Source organism: Barbus barbus (genome assembly GCF_936440315.1).
Source record: "Barbus barbus genome assembly, chromosome: 1".
Taxonomy (NCBI): Eukaryota; Metazoa; Chordata; class Actinopteri; order Cypriniformes; family Cyprinidae; genus Barbus; species Barbus barbus.
This window is the reverse complement of record NC_136729.1, coordinates 35,714,214-35,735,175: the sequence shown is the minus strand read 5'-3', so window position 1 is coordinate 35,735,175 and position 20,962 is coordinate 35,714,214. Positions and strand designations below refer to the sequence as shown.

The window sequence follows — 20,962 nt, the reverse complement described above, 5'->3', positions numbered from 1 at the left end:
CCATAAAAAAGAAGGGTTGTTAGACACCCTTAGACTGCAGAGAGTGCCAGTCAACAGTTACTTCTTTTTGTATGCTTTTGTACAGCTAGTGAGAAACTCTCTTCACCACGTACTTTGTCGTATTTTTTTTCTAGTGGCAGTACGATAATGATAAAAGCATCCTTGTGTTGATCTAGCCCTAAAATACTTCCTGATTTGTCAAGAAGTAAAAAATAAGAATTGCAAATTTAAAAGGAAATTCTGTCATTATTTACTCACCCTTGTGTTGGTTTAAACCTGTATGAATTTATTTTTTCTGTTCAACACAAAATAAAACATTATTTGAAGAATGTTGGTAACCCAGCAATTACTGATATCCATTGACTTCCATAGTATTATTTTCCATACTATAATGGCTACCAGCAACTGTTTGTTTACCAGCATTTTTCAAAATATCTTCTTTTGCATTCAACAGAAATTCATACAGGTTAGGAACAACTTGAAGGTGAGTAAATTATGAATTTAAATTTTTGGGTGAACTATCCAAGATTACATTAAAATGAATTTCCAAACTCTTTTGGTATTGTAAGGCAGAATAAGGGCGTGTTCACACTTGGCATCTTTTTTGACTAGAAAAAGTTGACAAGAGTGCTTTTTTAGTCAAATAAAAAGCTGGCAGCGTTTTGGTAACAAATAGTAGCGGAGGGCGTCTTTTGTTGCTATAACAACAGCTGCAAAGGTAGCCTAGCGTTGGCTTTTGAAGTTAACGGGGAGGATATGTCGGTTCATTGCTCCGGGTGTGTGTTCACTGCTGTGTGTGTGCACTTTGGATGGGTAAATGCAGAGCACAAATTCCGAGTGTGGGTCACCATACTTGGCCATATGTCACGTCACTTCATTTAATTTCATTTATGCATTTAGCAGACGCTTTTATCCAAAGCGACTTACATTGCATTCAAGTTACAGTTTTTACATTTTATCAGCTCTTGCTTTCCCTGGGAATCAAACCCATGACCTTGGCGTTGCTAGCGCCATGCTCTACAATTTGAGCTACAGGAAAGCTCAAACGAAGGTTCACAACGACGTTTGTGGGAGCGTGACATTATACGGGGAAGGAAACTGTATGGTGCTTCCAACAATTTAGTCCAGGAGCTCTGGTTGGATGATGCACGGTTTCATAAAACTCCTTGTGCTCAGAAACTAGTACGATCTGTGTACGGCTATCTTCTTTTTTCTTGTTGTTTTTGTTGTTATGGAAACGACTCGCCACTCGCTTGTCATTGGTCAGCTGTCAAAAACACGGTTTTTTCAACTTGAAAAGATGCTCTGAGCTGCAGAAGAAGACGCCTTTTTTGAAAACTCGGTTTACTCCATAGGATTATAATGTAAAACAGACGCTGGAAGCTTAAAAAAAGACGCCAAGTGTGAACACAGCTTAAGCATTCAGAATGTTGAGCAGAATTTGTTTGGATCAAGGAAAGATTGTGAGAAGTATTTATAGAAGTCGTACCGCTATGGCCAACGGTGGTCAGTCCTGGGTGGTGGTGTTGGGGGAAGGTGCTGAGCCGAGGTGAAGAGTCTTGTGGAGACGTGGGGCTGAATAATGGCTTCTCTGGCTTCTTTATGGTGGGAGAGGACATGTCTGCTGAAAATAAAAAAGACAAGGGAGGTCAGATATAAGCTTCTTGCACAAAGCATTAATAGTGTAGGAAATCAAATCTATTGGATGAGCAGAAGCACACATTTTTAAAATTTACTTAAAAAAGAATAGAAAAAAGTGAACTAAATCGGCATAAAAATGACGTCATTGCCCAAGTAAACAGAGTCAACAACATACGTACACAATTTCTTTTGACATTTTTATGTCTCACCATGCCGTTTCTCTTTTGCACTCCCTCTCTGTAGAGCAATGCAGTGTATAATCTATCTAGTTTGATTGTGTAAGGAAAACATTATCTTCATATCTACTTCCAACAAGAGTCAAGAAAGTCTCTTCATCATTATGAAAGAGACATAGTGCTTGGCCTGTGTGTCTCTGGCGCTCCTCCCTAACAATCATAGATGAGATGAGAAAACAGAAAAGAGGCACACGCAGTCAAATCAGAATAATGAAAAAACAAAAACCGAGGGAGGGAGAAGAAAATAGAACAGTGAGCTAACGACATTTCAGCAAGCACTATTCATGTTTTTTTGTGTGTTTGGACATGCGCAGATGCTAAATATTGAACTTCATAAATGCTCCATCTCTCTCACTCTCAGTCTCGTTGTTGTGATAGCAGGAAAAAGGTAAATGATCTCATGAAAAAAAACACAAAGACATTGGAATGTAGGGGGATTCCATGCGGCTGTGTCCTTTCATGATCCAAAATTAACTTTTTACCACCACTGCCTCTGACAAGACAATTAAGAAAATTAAATTAAAATATTGAAATAATTTTATTTTAAAATGTATATTAAAAAAACAAAAAAACATTAAAAGAGTCACAAATGTCCTGCTCCATTTAGAAAATGATGATCACATAAAACAATAAAAACAATTTTTCCTAAACATTATCTACAACTAAGAGCCTGGATACACTGTTGGCTGTAAATGGTTATGAAACCGTATGGATTGTATGTTTGTTTGTTTTTTCCACAACAATATTTTGACCGCATTTTCTTTTCTCAACATGTTCGAATTCAACAAAGATTTTGAATAATATTTTTGTCACACCTGTAACAACAGAACAAGAATAAGCTGTTAAAAGGCAAAATGGTGCTCCCTCAGGAGTGTATTTATGTGCGTTTGAGAAGAGAGGGAGAGAAGAAAAGAAGAAGAGAAGGAAGCTGGGTGGCACATAGAGAGAACACACGTCAGGAAAACGTATATATCTGGCGGGGGGGGGGGGGGGGGGGGGGGGTATTTTGGAATCATTGAATGTCAATGATTCCAAAATAGACTTGGACGCTGTAATTTTGCATCACCTTATTTTCTTCATAATTAATCAAACTTAAATGAACCTGTTAAATTGGCAGCCCTAACGTAAGCAACAAAAACTAGTGCACACAAGGAGGGGGTGTGTCCTGTTTTCAGGGAAAAGAGTATGGAACTTGAATTAACTGCAGGTGAAGAAAAAATGTTGAAATAGTTGAGTGCTTTCTGTTTCTAGCACACACACACCCTTACCCTACCCCTACTCCTAAACCTACCCCTTACAGAAAACTACAAGCAATATTTGAAAAAAATAAAAAAATAAACCACCATTTTATGTTTTTTAAGCCATTTGGTTTACAGGGACACCGGACGTGTCCTCATAAACAATGTTTATGTTGTAGTCATAATACACATACATGTTCTCATAAACCATATCTAACAGAAAACACACACACTATACAAATACCATCTCTCTTGACCAAATGTTTCCCAGGTAAAGTTTTTAATATATTAAAACCTTCTTATAGCAATCCTTTGGCTAAATTCTAAACTTCCTACTTTAAAAATGAAAAAAAAATTTTTTTTAAAGGTGACAGGTATATGAGCGTGTGATTAATGAGGGTAACTAATGGTGCAGACCCAACATTAGAATAGGAGTTCTCTCCAAACACCCCCACAACCCCCTCACCCCCCAAACCAGTTCCCATCTGGATCTGGTGTCTAAACTCAAAGGTCACAACCCTGCTCTGACCTTTGACACACCCATTTTAGAGATCAGGTCAAGTTCAATAGTTGCCACACGCCAGACAAATCCCCCTTATGAGGGGGGAAACATGGCTAATCAATTACCAACACATGCAGACAGGAAACAAGGCTTGTCTGATCTAACTCTAAAGGATTTGTTCTTACATATACATTAAAGTTTTTTATGAATTTTCTTTTGTCATGTCATGTCATATATTGTTTACACTAGGCTTAAACTGAGCCTAAAACACATTCCTGTAAACGTAGCCATTAAACCAATTCTGACACACACATGCCCACACAAAACAAAGACTGGACAGATCCACCCAAAATGTGACACTTCTCCTTAATAAATGAAGGTTTCACTCAAAACATAGAACTGGACAAACAACATAGAACATAGAACAGTCTCACTGGAAAGTACACTGAGGAAGATTCCTTGTCTTAAATCCAAAATCTCTGGACACATAAGGCTGGGCTGGATTTAATGTTAAAAGTTGTTAAGGTTGATACTCCAGTGTGCAGTCACAGACATTGTAAGTGACATATTCTATTTTCAATAATCCAAATTTTAGGAAATCATTATTTGTAAGCATTCAGAAGAACAGCAGAGGTCGTGTGAATGCCACAGGTTGATCCTGACTGATGTTTTGCTCAGTTTTGAATAAAGAGTTCACAAAGCACTGCAAGAGTAAAGAGCAGTTTATCAACATTACACTTTACCGAGATCTGAAAAGAGGGGAAAATCACACAGAAAACATCTTCACACAGAGGGGAGAGAGAGAAGGGGAGGGTTAAGAGAGAAACAGTGCTGAATAGCTCTAAGGAGTAACTCTTGACTATAAATGGTCTCTCTCTCACCTTGGTCTCTCTCATGCCAGGGTCTGCTGGCCGGTGAACTAGGGGACGGGTAGAAGTCTGGCCCGGTGGGACTAGTCTCCATACTGTCCTCTTGGATCGTCTTAGGCCGCTTACTGCAGAGGACATAAGAACTTTTTTTAATGTGCGTCAATTTTTCACAGATCTTTTTTTTTTTTTAAGAAATAATTATTTCTATAAAATAGTTCAATTTACAAAAATAGCTTCTGTTATGTTTGTTTAGCTGATCTTAGCAAAGTCTGGTTACAAAATCGTTTACTGAAAATGGATCAAAATGATACGAAGACAATGGGGTTAATTATGTATGTGTTGTTTGAACATGCATGCTAACCTGCCATGAGGGGACGAGAGGGACCGGTGTAAACTCACTCCTGAGTTCAGGTCTTGATAATATGGCTGACTTGGCATGTCAGCCATAGGGAAGTTCACTCCCGCACCCTGTGTGATAGGAGCTGGTGAGAAAAGTGAGAGAGAAAAAAAACTGGTTTGGAATAGGTTGAAATGTGGAGTATCTTACATCATACATTTGGCATGAAGAGTCAATAGGCTAAATCACTTTTAAGACTCTTTGTTGCTCTCAGTTAGAAGCTGTTTTCAGGGCAACATTTGCATGAAGGCAAACCCAAACATGATTGCAGCTGTAACTCAATCTAAGAGAGAACAGCCTGTAACAGAATGAAAGGAGCTGTAACAGTATGAAGTGTGTCAGAGATATCATATCTACAGAGAAACCACAAGAGCCAGAGCACCATTCAGTGGTCTAACCACTGCCACTAGCCTCTTTGTTTACATACAATAGCATGACACAGCTAGTTCAGTCTTTTATGAAAAGAGAGCTCAATACTATATTATGAAAGGTGCATATACCAAATTGTGTACGTACCTTTCAAAATATGCATAAGTGATTTATTAGATGGCTAGTGTACACTGTAGAATTGACACATCTTTCATTGGCAGTATTTGTTTATTTATTACAGCAGTGGATTTTGTGTTCTGCTCATAACACCATGTTACCATAAGTTCCTCTGAATACAAATATTTGCCAACTGCAAAAAAAAAGTATTTTAAAATGCAAATATTAAGTAAACATATGTTAAATGTACTCTATACTATATAACCGTCCCTGAAAATAAAACAGAAAATAAAATAATCGCAATTACTTAAGATATCAATTATGATGACTTATCCATGCAAAATCAAAAACATTCTTACTGAATTAATATCCAAGGCTTGTGTAACTGTTGGCGTAATAGTGTTAGTTTCATATTCAGTTTTTGTTTGTTTGTTTGTTTTCCCCTTTGCAGAAGATTGGGTAGATAACATCAAGTTTTAACAGAATGTGTGTTCTCATGTATGACATGATATGGCCTGAGGTCTGAGGTGAAAGAAACACATGTGAAATTACTGTCAGTCACTGCTGGCAATGAGCCCAGGACCTGCTGCCACCACATGAATGCAGAGAGCAGGTATGGCATTTATACTTAAAATGAGCAATCACAACAATATGCAGAGTGTTCACTATAGCCTTATCTGAACTGCATTATAGGAGGACACAATGGTCACTACATTATCTATTTAAGACCTTAAGTATGGAGTAAACTGGCAATTTGCTCAAGGAGATGATAGACCAACATTTTTTTTATTTTATTTTTGGTGGTGCATGCAGTATTCTCGAAGTCATATGGCTATAGTGCTGTTAATGCATGAAAGCCTTTCCAAACAGCAGAGAATCATTGAAGCCACATTGATGGTAGTGTGTATGTATGTGGGACAGATCATGAGCGTTGTGTTACATTTAGGTGTGACATGGATCAGTTACAGTGTCACCGAGTGCATTCACCCTAAGGGTGAATACGAGTGTCTTTGTGTTTTTGTGTGTGTGTGTGTGTGTGTGTGTGTGTGTGGCGCATGTTTATGTGGTTTATGAGGACACAAATTTGTATAATGACATGGGTATGACAGAGGTATTACAATATGAAGGTGGTTTATGAGGACACTGCCTATGTCCCCGTAATTCAAAAGGCTTAAAAAACATAATAAATGGTGTTTTTTTTTTAAATCTAAAAATGCACAAAGTCTCCTGTGAGGGCTAAGTTTAGGTGTAGGGCAATAGCACACACAGTTTGTTCAGTATAAAAACCATAACGCCTATGGAGAGTCCCCATAAACCACAAAAAACAACATGTGTGTGTATGTGTGTGTGTGTATCCGTCCTGATAACCCCTTTGGCAATTTGTGCAAATCTTGCCTGAGGGCAAAACTGTCCTCAGCCATCGGAGAAAGATTCCTTCTGGAACATCTGTCATCATCTTTGATGAAGGCAGGCATGTCGACACATAAACTACTGCGTGTTTGTGCACCAAATCTAGTGAGCACACACGATTCGCCAGACTGGATTTACCACAAATGTTCTGGGCAAGTCCCTCCCTTGCTAAATCAGGAATGCTTAGGCATAAAGCACACTGGTTGTGTTGCTCTGTATGTTTACTTTAGCTATACTTGTGGGATGAAACTGTCAAAACTATCTGTAAATTTTACATAAATTCCCTTTGAAGACATCATCCCTAAATTCATTTGTAAATTATACAAAAATTCATACAAATATAATTATAAAATGGATATCAATGTTATGTTTTTATGCTTTTTTATGCTTTTTTAAATACTTGTGAGAGTCACATTTTTGATAATGTCCCAACACATATAGTTAAAAATGTCAGCTTGTCAGCATATATGAAGTGGTCCACGCTATTTGAATGTCATGTTTTACATTAAATCTATTGACTATCTTTACATCTGTAAAGCATTTCTGTAAAAAAACTGTGTCTGCACTCTAAAAACTGGGTGAAATACGGACAAACCCAGCAACTGGGTTATTTTAAATGTTTAACCCAACCTTCTGGATAGTTTTATTTAACAGAACTATTGCTTAAAAATTACTATATTTTCTGTTTAAAATTAACCCAAAATAGGTTGGATATTAACATTTATTAATATGTTCAATAAATAATAATTAAATTATAAACATTTTTTAAGTGCTTATTATTAAATGTTCACCTTTTGAATGGGTTCATTTTAATCCAGCCATATAGTATTTTTTAAACAATACTTGAGTTAAATAAAACTATCCTGAAGTTTGGGTTAACCATTCAACCCAACCGCTGGGTTTGTCCATATTTCACTCAGCGCTGGGGTATGAAATGCCCTTACTAACATACAGTAGTAAAATCAGTATGTGTGTGTGTGTGTGCGTGTGTGTGTGTAGAGAGAGGGAGACTTACTTCTGGATACTCTAACCAGCTCCGAAACACTAAAGACCCCTGATTTAACAAAGCTGTCTTCCAAGTAAACTGTGGGAGACAAGAGAATTTTCTTCAAATACATGTCCTTCCTTAACACATACACATGAGGACATTTCAAATTCTGTGTATTTGGTAAGCAGGCATCTGAGTGAAAATATTTTAGTTTTCACAGATTAGATTAAACAAATAATCTTTTGTCCATATCACCATTTAATCTTTTCTTTCAGGAACATGACAACACTAACTGTGACTTGTAATACGTACAGACTAGATGGATTAGGTTCAGAGAAAGCCAACTAATACTTAACACTGCATTCCAGACTCATGTTTAAAAAGACCAGACCTACAGGGTCAGCCTCACAGAGCATGCCAGGATGTCCAAGTCTTTCCCACAATGCACCGCAAAGCCCAATAGAAAGTGCAGTGAGGGCCAGGGCTTCCATAGTAGCAGCACTAGTTGGGTCTAAGTTGTGGCCGGAGAGCTTTATTTTACTTGGCAGGGGCAAATACACAACCAATTCTTGAGATAAAGAACTAATTACACTCTCCATTATTTTCATTCTTTACACATTACATAGCAGTAACTGCCAAAAAATAAAAAGGAAAGGAAAACACAGGTGAGTCCAAGGGAACCAACACAGGTTTAGCTGGCATGACAAATAGACACTGTTAGACGGGAACCGCTACTCGCTCCACATGCCATCAGCAAAACCTGCTCAAACTAAGATCTGACAGGACTGGTGATATCATGACATGGCTTGTTTTATATAAATGCCTTTCTTTTTTTTCTTGTAAAAATCACAGACATTACATTGTGGCTTTGCAGTTGACTTGAATTTGTGCTGAGAACTAAGTAGAATTATGGTCAAAACCAACATATTCTGATCAAATAAGCCTGTTTTTCTGAAAGAGTTCAATTTGAGGGCATTTATTTATTTAAATGTTTTGGCACAGTGCAAAGTTCAACGTTTAGCTGTTATGCAGCTGCTAAATAATCAAATTAAAATATGAGACCTCATTTGAAGGATTTGTAAAATTTTGCAATATATGCTTTCTCTATACCCAGCAATAATATCAATATGGAGTGTCTGGGGATTCACACCCCTAGAAATATATATTTTTTTAAATCACAATTTTAAAAATAGATTTTCTAGGACTGTGGTAACCAAAATGAAATAATGAATAATGAGACTGAAACAACCACCTAACACAGATGTCATGCAGGAAGGTTTGCAGATTTATCTGTATGAGACCTTAATTGTTTTATAGTGTGTCATTATTAAGGGTACACCAGCACCTGGCAGTAGTTAACTGCAGATGTTAGTGCATTTCTATATTGTGTTGACATACCTGGAGGGTTCTTGCCAGGCTCATTGTTGCTAGGACTTCCTGACTGTTGCGAGTCTGAAAACACAAATAAAGGTGGTGGATTAAAACACAAAACCCAGAATGATCAGCAGATCTACAGATGACAGTACTGCACTTCACTGTAATTTATCATCCACTTGCAGTGTTTCTCATGTTTGTTTAGCTCTTATGGTTTTGTTGATTCCTTAGACATTGACAAATCAGAAAAAAAATCTATATCAGAGCAAGAGAAATACATAATGTATAAAGAATAAATAGGGTCCAAAAGACCACACTTAAAACTGTGATATTTTTCATTTAAACCTAGAAATAAACTGAAATTTTACAACATGGATTCTATACATCAGTGGCGTTCCGTCCATATAAGCTACGGATGCGGCGCATACCCAGGCCGTCGGAGAGAATGAGTTCACGGGCTAATTAATATAAACATGATTATAAGTTGAAACCTTATCATTTGAGATGTGACTTAAAGCTTAATAAAGTGTTGGGAATAAGTATGTAAAATTATTTATTTGAAAACAACTGTAATTTTCTGTAAATCTACGTCAGTGACGGGAGCTTCCGGGCGAGTGGATTCTCCGCAGCTTTGCATCTTTGTCAGATTATAATTTTTGGAAAAGTCAGTGGGGGGATGATTTATGAATGTCATATGGGAGTAATCGTGTAGCCGGTGTTACAATCTTGAAAGGTACAATTAAAGGAAAAATTATTCAAACTAAAATACATGATTCAGGTCGATGGGTGATATTGGTAATAGAAAAGAATACAGAAATTTTCGTTTTAGGGAATATTTATGCAAGTAACTTTAGCACACAAAACAAATCTTTATTTTTGAACTTTGAAGACCAAATTGAAAAAACAGTGGAACTATACAGCAATGCAAAATTAGTAGTTGGAGGGGATTTCAATACAATATGGGATTTTGAAAAGGATTACTTGCCACCTCGTCCAAATAACAGGTCTGTTCTTCCAGAATTGAGTAATTTATGTTCTACCTTTGACTTGACTGATATATGGAGACATAAGTATCCAGAAAAAAATTAATTTACTTGGTGTAAAAAAAAATCTTTCTCAACAGTCACGTATAGACTATTGGTTAATTTCAAGGAATTTATTGAACTATGTTAATGAGATTTCTACAGAGTCTTCTTGTGGTTTGTGGTTCTTACAGACCACAAAGTTATTTTTCAATCATTAAATACAAATATATCCAAAGAGGAAAAAAAAAAATACGTATTGGAAAATGAACCAGAATATATTGACAGATGTGCAGTTTAGAGATGAAGCAAAAAAGATTATCATAGATTGTTGGAGTAAGGCAAATTTAACAAAGTTTTTTGGTGTTAATTGGGAATTAATGAAGTATAAAATTAGAACTTTAGCCATAAGAAGGGGGAAAGAAATAGCAAAACTTAGAAGAGAAAAAGAAGAAAAAAATCATGCGTGAAATTATAAATTAAAGAACATTTAAAATTTAAGAAAATGAAAATAACTTACTACAACTACAATTGGAATTAGATAGAATATATGAATATAAAGCAAGGGAAAAAATGGTTAGAGGAAGGAGAAAAAAGTACTAAATATTTTTTTAATATGGAAGAAAGAACTGTAGAATTTACATCTATGGTCAAATTGAATATTAATGGAAGGTTAACAGAAAACGTTAAAGAAATATCAAGATATGTGGCAGAATTTTATGAGCATTTATATTCGGATGACAACAAATTGAGTAATGCACAGTCATTTTTAAACTCTATTAAAGAAGATATTCAAAAGATAGATGAATCCTCTATTAAAATATGTGACCAAGGAATTTCTTTAGCTGAAGTACTTCACTGTATTAACAAACTCAAAGATAATAAGTCACCTGGGATTGATGGTTTAATTAGTGAATTTTATAAATATATTTAGAGGGAATTATCAAATTTTTTGTTAGCCGTATTTAGAGAAGCTATACAACAAGGTTATTTACCTAATTCACTGAGACAAGATTTGATAACTTTATTACCAAAGCCCAATAAGGATATTTGTTTTAGAAAATTGGCATCCAATTACATTGATTAATAATGATGCAAAAAAAATTAAATTAAAGTTAAAGAAGTTAAAGAAGTTACATATAAAGTTATTCATTTGATTTACCCAGTGAAACAAGTAGTTGCACAATTTTTTAGCGACATGGAGACCACATGCATCTTTTGTAACTTAGAGGAAGAATCCAAAACACTTATTTTATGATTGTATATTTACACAAATGTTTTGGATTAATATTGAATATCTGATATTTAAATTTATCAAATTAAAGATTTGATTCTCTGGTAAAGATATATTTTTGTTGTATAAGATTAAGAATTTGAATTTGGAGCAAAATTGATTTATTAATTTAATACTCATGTATGGGAAATACCATATACACAAACAAAAATGGTCATACATTTACTTGGTCCTGACAGGACAGGCCAGATGTGTGCAGAAACATGCTTGTTTCTTTCAGTGAGGGGGGAAAATGGGGGGGGGGGGGGGGGGGGGGCAGAATGTAAGAAAAGGCAAAGGCAAAGCTGAAATGTTCCTCACAAAAGTAAAATGGAGACACACATGTACAACACTCGTACCACCTTGTAGGGTGTGAGCAAAAGAAGAGAGTGGGGGAGGAAAAGATGAAAAAATTAGAAGGATCCTGTCTGTTGCTGATGTGTGCTTTAATGTTCACATGATTAATAATGTTACCTTACAGAACCTTTAGGAGGGCCCTCCCTAGATTCTACTGCTAATGACACACCTCCAAAGGAGCACATTCACCCAGTCTTTTCAGGGACTAATAATTAGCTTTTTCAAGATCACAACAAGCACAATATTATTGATCCTCTCATAAAAAATAAATAAATAAAAATTCTGACTGGTAGCAATATAGCAGTATAGAAGTATTTTCATGTTGTGGCTGATATTACAATCTAAATTAAATTTAGATAAATGTTAGGTGACAGCATAAATAATCTAAACATAAAAATAGGTTGATACAATGAGCTTATACAATTAATTATGAATTATTCAATATAAGTCAATATACACTATATTGACAAAAGTATTGGGTCACCCCCTTCTAATGAACAAGTTTGACTACTTTAGTAATTTCCATGAGTACAAATCTTAATGTTTAAGCATATAATGATATTCTAGGGAATTGTGAGCTTCTAATTTTATTGCAACAGTTTGGACAGGACCCTTTTCTATTCTAACATGACAGTGTCTCTGTGTATAAGACAAGGTTCAAAAAGACATGATTAATTCAGTCGGTGTGGAAGAACTTGACTGGTCTGCATAAAGCCAAGTCCTAATCTCAGCTGAACATCTTTGATGTGACTTTAAATGCAGACCTTGAGCCAAAAACACCAAACACCAATGACTTGTATATGGGTACAGTCATTTTAGACACTTTCAAAACTGTTGCAACAGAAATGGAAATACAGTTTTTAAATCTTCAGTTTTTCTAAACCTTCTTCTGTTCTAAAGAAGGGGGTGTCCCAATACTTTTGTCCATATAGTGTATGTACAAATCATTGATGTTTGGTGTTAGAAGCACATAATTCCCTAGAATATCATTATATGCTTAAACATTAAGATTTGTACTTATGGAAATTACTAAAGTAAAGTAGTCAAACCTGTTCATTAGAATGGGGTGACCCAATGCTTTTGCCAATATAGTGTATATCCAATATGGACTGATTCTATAATCATTAAAAAAGTAATATCAGTCAATATCTGATATGTTACCAATACAATGCAATGCCTAAACAACCCATCACAGAGGGTTTCTTGTAATCTCGACTCTGTTATCAGCCAATGCAATCTTAAAATGCCAATATATTGGCTTGGCCAGTAAATACAAAATGCAAAAGAGAAAATTAGTTCCTTTTCTCCTTGAGCTCCATTTCAGAAGTGAAAGTTAAAGGGGAGAGGTAAAGAAATAGAGAGAGAAATAAATCCCACCCCTCAAAAATGACCATTAGGCCAAGCTGCAAATACGGAATGTTCTTGGCTTCAGCTCAACAATGACAAAGAAAGGAAGGGAACAGCATACATTAAAAGGAAAAAAAAAGCCCAGAGAAAACTTTAGTTTTTCTAGTGCATTTGTGAGAAGTTTTAAGAGCTATTTCTGCATTAAGCTTTGACATTTTTTATTTTCTTTGATTGGTTAGGAGCAGGTTGATCTTTGATTGGTCAGTAGCATTATTGTGACAGTGCCCGTTCCTATGCCAACCCCCCAATTCACATACAAGTTCTACACCATCCATCAGTCTGCTTTAAGACATTTCCTACCATTCCGATGCCCCAAGAGAGGGACAAAAATGGAGGAAGATGAAGGAATAGCTTGCATCTCTAAATACAAACTTGCATGGATGTTGATTGATTAAACAGCGAGCACAACAATGTACCAGCTGGCACACACAGGTAAATCATCAGTCATGGCCAAAAATATCGGCATCCTTGGTAAATATGATCAAAGAAGGCTGTGAAAATTTATCTGCATTGTTAATCCTTTTGATCTTTTATTTAAAAAATTCACAAAAATCTAACTTTTCATTGGATAATAAGAATTTAAAATGGGGGGAAATATTATGAAATAAATGTTTTTCTCTAATACACATTGGCCACAATTAATGGCACCCTTTTTATTCAATACTTTTTGAAACCTCCATTTGCCAGTTTAACAGCTCTAAATTTTCTCCTATAATGCCTGATGAGATTAGAGAACACCTGACAAGAGATCAGAGCCCATTCCTTCATCCAGAATCTCTCCAGACCCTTTAGATTCCCAGCTCCATGTTGGTGCTTCCTCTCTTCAGTTCACCTCACTCATTTTCTATAGGGTTCAGGTCAGAGGACTGGAATGGCCATAGCAGAAGCTTGGTTTTGTGCTCAGTGACCCATTTTTGTGTTGTTTTTGAGGTTTGTGTTTGGATTATTGTACGGTTGGAAGATCCAAACATGGCCCATTATAAGATTTCTAACAGAGTCAGTCACTTATTGATAGGGCGGTGTATTGGCAAGAATCTGGCGATACGATACGTATCACGATACAGGGTTTGCGATACTATAAGCAAGATGATATATTGGGATATTTCTTATTTTAGGAATAGGATATGTTTTTAGGAAAGCTGTCATTAAGAGCACACCACTATATGCAAACCTTAGCAATAAATAAATAAACAAATAAAAATTGTTTAACCAGAACACACTGGGATCTGCATTTGCAATAATCAGTCCTTGTAACATTTAAACATTATTGAACCACTTTTCGTGCAGTACGAGTCAAGGGGGAAAAATTAAAGTACTTGCAGGATTCTTTAGTTAAATGTATGTATAAAATATATTTTATAAAAAAGACCATATATATTTTTAGACCCTGCTTTAAAGGTACACACTTTAAGTTTACAATTGTAATATACAATCAATGTCATAACATTTTGATCTGAACAAAAAATTACATTGCCTAGTATTAATGAAAAATAAAGTGTTAGCAGGATTCCTAAAGAAAACAAAACAACTGTAAAACAATAAAATAAATACAGATGCTGAACATTCTCAGAACCTTTCAACTTGGATTTCACAGGTTTTTTCAGTTATGTTCTGCATGGAATCGCCGAGACTGCGACACGAGCACCACTCTAACTGCACAAAACACCCCCAACACGAGAGAAAGCTTCAGCCGCGCGGCGACACTACCTACCAACCGCCATGCCTCACGCGAAGGCTTTTCACACGGGACACGGCAAGCGGCGGGACCAAGTTGGCACCCACACTTCAGCTTTGTACACCGAAATGAGAGCTGGAACAATTCTTTCATCCTCCATTACTGGCCGCAAACTATATTAATGCTAACATTAGTGGTGTGCTCTAATGCCAGTATTTCCTGTCACTGTTTAATTTCAGAGATGAAGACTGCTCTCTAGCAGTCGGGATATGAACTCAAAACGAAACAACTGCCATGAATCCTGTATGATTCTTATTTTTAATTTTTTTAAATATCGATATTCCATTTTTGAGAATCGATACAGTATCGCCAAATAAAATATTGCGATACTCACGTGTATCGATATTTTATTACACCCCTACTAATTGATTTTTTATCGGTTAATATTTGATAGAATCCATGATGCCATGTGTCTAATCAAGATGTCCAGGACCTCCAGCAGAAATATAGGCCCACAACATAAAAAAATACAGCAGTATATTTCATTGTACACATGGGGTACTTTTTATCCCTGTGTTCACCAAACCCATCTTGAGTGTTTGCTGCTAAAAGCTAATTTTTTGGTTTCATCTGACCATAGAAGCCAGTCCCATTTGAAGTTCCAGTCGTGTCTGATAACTGAATATGCTGAAGTTTGTTTTTGGATGAGCTAGGAGAATTTTTCTTGAAGCCCTCCCAAACAACATGTGGTGATGTAGGTGCTGTTTGACCTTTTTTTTTTAAGGTTTTCTGACCCCGAGACTATTTTCTGCAATTCTCCAGCTGTGGTAAGTGGAGTCTTTAGCCGCTCAAACTCTCCTTCTCACTGTGCATTAGGACAATATAGACACACATCCTCTTCCAGGCAGTTTTGTAACATTTTCTGTTGATTGGAAATTCTTAATTATTGCCCTGATGGTGGAAATGGGAATTTTCACTGCTCATTTCTTAAAGCCACTTCACTAATTTGTGACGCTCAATTATCTTTTGCTGCACATCAGAAATATATTCTTTGTTTTTTCTCATTGTGATGGATGATTAAGGGAATTTGGTCTTTGTTTTCCCTCCTATTAATATTTATGTGAAACAGGAAGCCATGGCTGGATAATTTCATGTTCATAATCACCCTAGAGTGCTCAAAATTGTGAATATGAATGGGGAAATACTTCAGAGATATTTTACTCATAAGAATTTCTAGGGGTGCCAATAATTGTGTCCAACGTGTATTTGAGAAAAACATTTATTTCATAATGATATTTTAAATTATTATTATCCAATTAATTTTTTTAATACAAGATCAAAAGGATTAACAATGCAGATTAATTTTCACAGCCTTCTTTGATTATATTTACCAAGGGTGCCGATATCTTTGGCCATGACTGTACATATACAGTATAAACACACACACACACACACACACACGGTTGTGTTTTACACATGGTAAGGGATTTTGAACAACATTTAAACAGTTTGGCCAGGATGAAGCTGATTGTGTGTCTATGTGTATGTGTGTAAAAGAGACACAGCTCCCAGAAACACTATAAGTTTCTCCAAGCACAACAACCCTTGGCACCCAACAGCCCTGCCATTTGTTTAAACAAATAAACTTTCCAAGGAGAGAACAAGGAAGAGAGAGAGCAGACTGAGGAGGGGAAATTAATGTTTTCTTTCTTTGCACTGTAACCCATAAGAAATGTAAGGTATAATTGCATTTTTATAAAGAAAATGTGAGCTGTTTGCATGTGCTAAACTCTTCACCATGATGGTACAGTGCTCTGAATAGATTCCAGGGAATTGCAGGGCAGTTTCTAAGGTTGTGGTTTGTAGCATGTAACGCGGTTGCTATTCCTAGTGGTTAGGTTTGCTAGGTCATTGCTCACTGGCCCACAAGAGTCAAAAGAGTCCACTCCCAAGTACCATGATGTTGTTCCCTAAAAAACCTGATGGTATTTTTCACCTGTATTATCATCCTCCAGGTGACAATTAAAAGCCTGATGGGTTAGAAAAGAAGCAGCTGAGCTGAAGGCTGTGACACACAGTGAACTAGTGGCAATGAAATCCTACAGCTGTACATTCTGTGTGAGAAGAAATAACTCTCCATACCATCAGGTGGCAGTAGTCTATATTTGTCATTCAAAACGGAAAACTGGAACTAGGACGTTGGATATACAGTCTTACGCTTGTTTATTATTTTGAATATGAGATAACAGTGTAGAGACCAATTCTCAGTTTTAACTAGTTGCTAATGCATGTATGATACTAGCATATTGGCTGTTTAATAGTACTTATAAAAGCACATATTAATGCTTTATTCTGCATGAACTTATTTTAGATCCCTTAATCCTACCCTACAATTAAGCAGCTACCTCACTAACTATTAATGAGCAGCAAATTAGAGTTTATTGAGGCAAGAATCATAGTAAATAGCTAATAATGAGAATTGGTCCCCAAACTAAATGACCGAATATGAAACATGTTCATCAGTTGGTCTTCACTTTCTTCAGTCTGTGCCGATTCAACATCACAGACCCTCAATGATGGCTTGACAACCATCGGCTTGGTGTCACCACGCTAAAAGATTCTGTCATTCTTACTCACCCTCATGACGTTTCAAACCTGTATAATTTTCTGTCCTTTGTGGAACATAAAAGTCTCTTTTCTTTATCCAAACAATGTAAGTCAATGGGTATGAAAACAGTTTGGTTTACAATTTTCTTCAAAAATATATTTTGTGTCCAGCAAAGTCTATGCAAGGGAGAGTAAATGATAACAGAATTTTCCTTCTTGGGTGAACTATCCCTTTAAACTTATGGGTTTGTTAAATAGTGTAAGCAAATGTAATAGTGACGCTTGCCTTGGCAACTTCAAATCTAAGATGAAGACATCTGATCTAGGATCATATCTACATGAATGATGAGCTCATCGCAGATCGCGTGAGCTTCATAAATACGATGCGTCAATGTATCTGTTGTAACCTTATCTGTTGGATAGCATCCATACAGCTGTCACAATTATACCTTCTGCACTTCTTCCACCCGCAACGTAAGGTAATGTCATTATGCAGGATGAATACCTCCAAACCCGCAAGCGCACACACTTACACTTGGCTCCGTTCCTGTGTAATCTAAGCAGTCTTTGTTTTGTGCGTGATTGAGAGCTATCACATACTTCAGCAACTTTAATTCAATGTATCACACCCCCACCCCACGCACGTAAACGCACGCGCAAACAGACCTGACGCGTGCATACCGTCGACATTTCAGGAGGAGGCGTCTGGCAGCCATTTTAGAAGGCTGCACACATGTACTGTTATGTTTGCCAAAGAAACCAGGCCTGAGCCAAGAATGCTCCCTCTCTCTCCTCTTACACTATCCTGAGTCCTGAGCCAAACAGAGGGAGGGAGAGCGAGAGAGAGAGAGAGAGAGAGAGAGAGAGAGAGAGAGAGAGCAGAGGAGACTAAGAGGCAAAAATATCTCCTAATTATGGCCAAAATGTTTTGAATGGTACAGCTGCAATCTTGTAAATATTGTGTGTGAGTGAGTGACACCCAGCGACTGAGAGTGCTTTTGTGTGTGCTGGTCTCTCGTCCACTCTTGTAACCTCACACTACGGCTGTGACATTAGTACACATACAGCAAAAAGTGCTTTCAGATGTGTATCTTTCTCTATCTGTTGCTCTATCTACTTTCTCCCTCTCTTCATTACGGCAATTGTTGATAAATCACAGCTCTTTATCAAAGTTTGCTATAAACCAAACACAGATATAGTAAGCAGCATGCCAGCTCTAGAGCTCAAGAGAGTGAATGTCAGATAAGACTCGTGCCATCGGGCATCTTATCTAAAAGCAACAACTACAGATGAGCTGATGGTCATTTCATAGTGCAGTTAATTCCACTTCGCTTCTGTAAATTTAAGTAACCATTTAATTAACAAAATATCAACTCTAAGAAATACTATGCATGCTAAGTGTAATGTGTCTATGCCAAAACATTTAGTTAATTAATACTATATAAGCCCATTTTCCACCGCAGGAACTTTACCCAGGAACAAGGGACTTTGGGCCGGTCCTCTGAAGGAACCAGAATCTAAATAATGTTCCTGGTAAAAATGTACCCCTCAGAAAGTCCCTGCTCACGAGGTAGTACTTTTTCAAAGGTCTGGAACTTTCGGGGGTGGGACTTGGGCGCTGAACATGCTGATTGGTTGAGTTCACACAGCATTGTATTTAACCACCATTTATTCGCATAATTTTCAAAAATATTACTGTTATTGTGTAATGAAATGTATTTCAGGCGAGAATGTTGTTGTTTAAAACTCAAATCTGCGGTTTATTTATAAAGACAGAGCCTATTTAAAAATGTGCGTCGCTGATTTCGGAGACCTGAGCTTCACGCGATCAGCGGGCGCTCAGTGCTCATGTTTCCGGATGAGAGCAGGCTCAACTCGACTAGTCCTTCTGACATTTGCCGCTGGCTCTGATGTCTCTTTAGAGGTTAAACATAAGATATAATTAGTTTTGGGAAAATCTAACAGGTAATCAAAATTTTTGTTCTATTATTCTATTAATCTATTAATATGTTAAAATAAAAATGAAAAGAGGCAATTGTTTGATAATATTTATTTTTGTAATGTAGGCTATACGTTCCCTGAACTACATTTCTACGGCTATTAATATTTTTAAATGAAAACGAATAGAGGCATTGATATCATATTTAGTTTTATTGTAAATACAGTGAGGAAAATTGCAGTAGCCAAGGCGAGCTGACTGACATTATCAAGTACGCTGCTTTTTGCAGAATTACCGGACTTGCGTCGTCCTGTCCGTGGGAATTCACACTCCCGAGTCGAACTCGCGAAGTCCGAACTACAGAGGACGCAAGGCCGAAATTTGCGTGCTTGGTATTGAGAAATGTGCACAGACCTACATCACCAGACTATTTGCCTATTCTTCACGGTACTTTAGACTGCGATGGAAACGCAGACAGCAACAGGTCAGGGGGGGAAAAAAATTCCTGGGAAAAAAGTTCTGGGACAAATTGTTCCAGGTAATTTTGGTGGAAAGGGGCTATATATTAGATGCTTTTATGATTTATATAATGCAAAAATCTTAAAAGCAAATAAATAAATAATTGCTCTGTTCTGCATGAATACTACACAACACACACTAGAATACTTAACCGTTATTTTTCAAACACCTATTTTTTTCTTATAATGTCCGCAAACCAATACATTTCTTATATTTCTTCTCACATAATAAAAAATGTAAACTCGATTTGATAACTGTGTTGCTGCAATTTTGCTCAAAACTGCATTGCAGCATTGTTTTGTTTGTCTGTTTTAACAAACTGACTTTAAAAAATATATAAATAGGCATAACATAAATATGCTACACAAATGTGAATAAAGAAATACATATATTATACACTACCACTCAAAAGTTTGTTAAGAGGGTTGGTAAGACTTTTAATGTCTTATGCTCACCAAGGGTGCCAACATTTGATAAAAAAATCAACATTTATTCAACCAAAGATTAAATTAAAACAGCAATACTGTGAAATGTTATTACAATTCAAAATAACTGTTTGCTATTTGGGTACATTTTGAAATTAATTTATTCCTGTGATGGCAAAGCTGAATGTTCTGCAGCCATTTCTCCAGCCTTTAGTGCCACATGACTCTTTAGTATGCTGATTTGCTCTTAAAGAAACATTTCTTACTATTAGCACAGTAATAAACAAATAAATAACTTACCCCAAACTTTTAAGGGGTAATGTATATTATAAAAATGAATATTCATTTAAATATCTATTTAAATAGGCCTGTTTAAAATACAAGTAAAGTAAATGTAAATACTTATAAATGTAACTATTTAGTGGGTTTCCTGCATTTGAAAATCATTAGGTCTATAATTGGACCTTTTTTTTTTTTATAGGCTCTGATTAGATTACAGCCCGAGTTTTCTCATATTGACTATCCTTTCACAAGGATCTGCATGTCACAGATCAGACTTTACACACACACAGTCTGAAACATACACTGACCCTCTCT

At 36.4% G+C, this 20,962-nt stretch overlaps 1 protein-coding gene across 8 annotated transcripts in view; it reads right to left on the bottom strand.

Moving 5' to 3' along the window:
• The window catches only part of LOC306885752 (nuclear factor 1 B-type-like), a gene marked incomplete at its 5' end in the record, with an annotated part of 96,871 nt that overhangs the window by 21,784 nt on the left and 54,125 nt on the right, over positions 1 to 20,962 (bottom strand). For 4 of the 8 annotated variants that reach the window (XM_079442519.1, XM_079442515.1, XM_079442518.1 and 1 more), the window contains 5 exons: positions 1,490 to 1,621; positions 4,499 to 4,611; positions 4,848 to 4,968; positions 7,795 to 7,863; positions 9,166 to 9,219. In XM_079442519.1, the coding sequence (XP_079298645.1) occupies positions 1,490 to 1,621; positions 4,499 to 4,611; positions 4,848 to 4,968; positions 7,795 to 7,863; positions 9,166 to 9,219 (489 nt within the window). Of the gene's footprint in view, positions 1 to 1,489; positions 1,625 to 4,498; positions 4,612 to 4,847; positions 4,969 to 7,794; positions 7,864 to 9,165; positions 9,220 to 20,962 lie in introns of all 8 variants that reach the window. The other 4 variants (XM_079442517.1, XM_079442514.1, XM_079442512.1 and 1 more) reach the window with 1 other exon arrangement.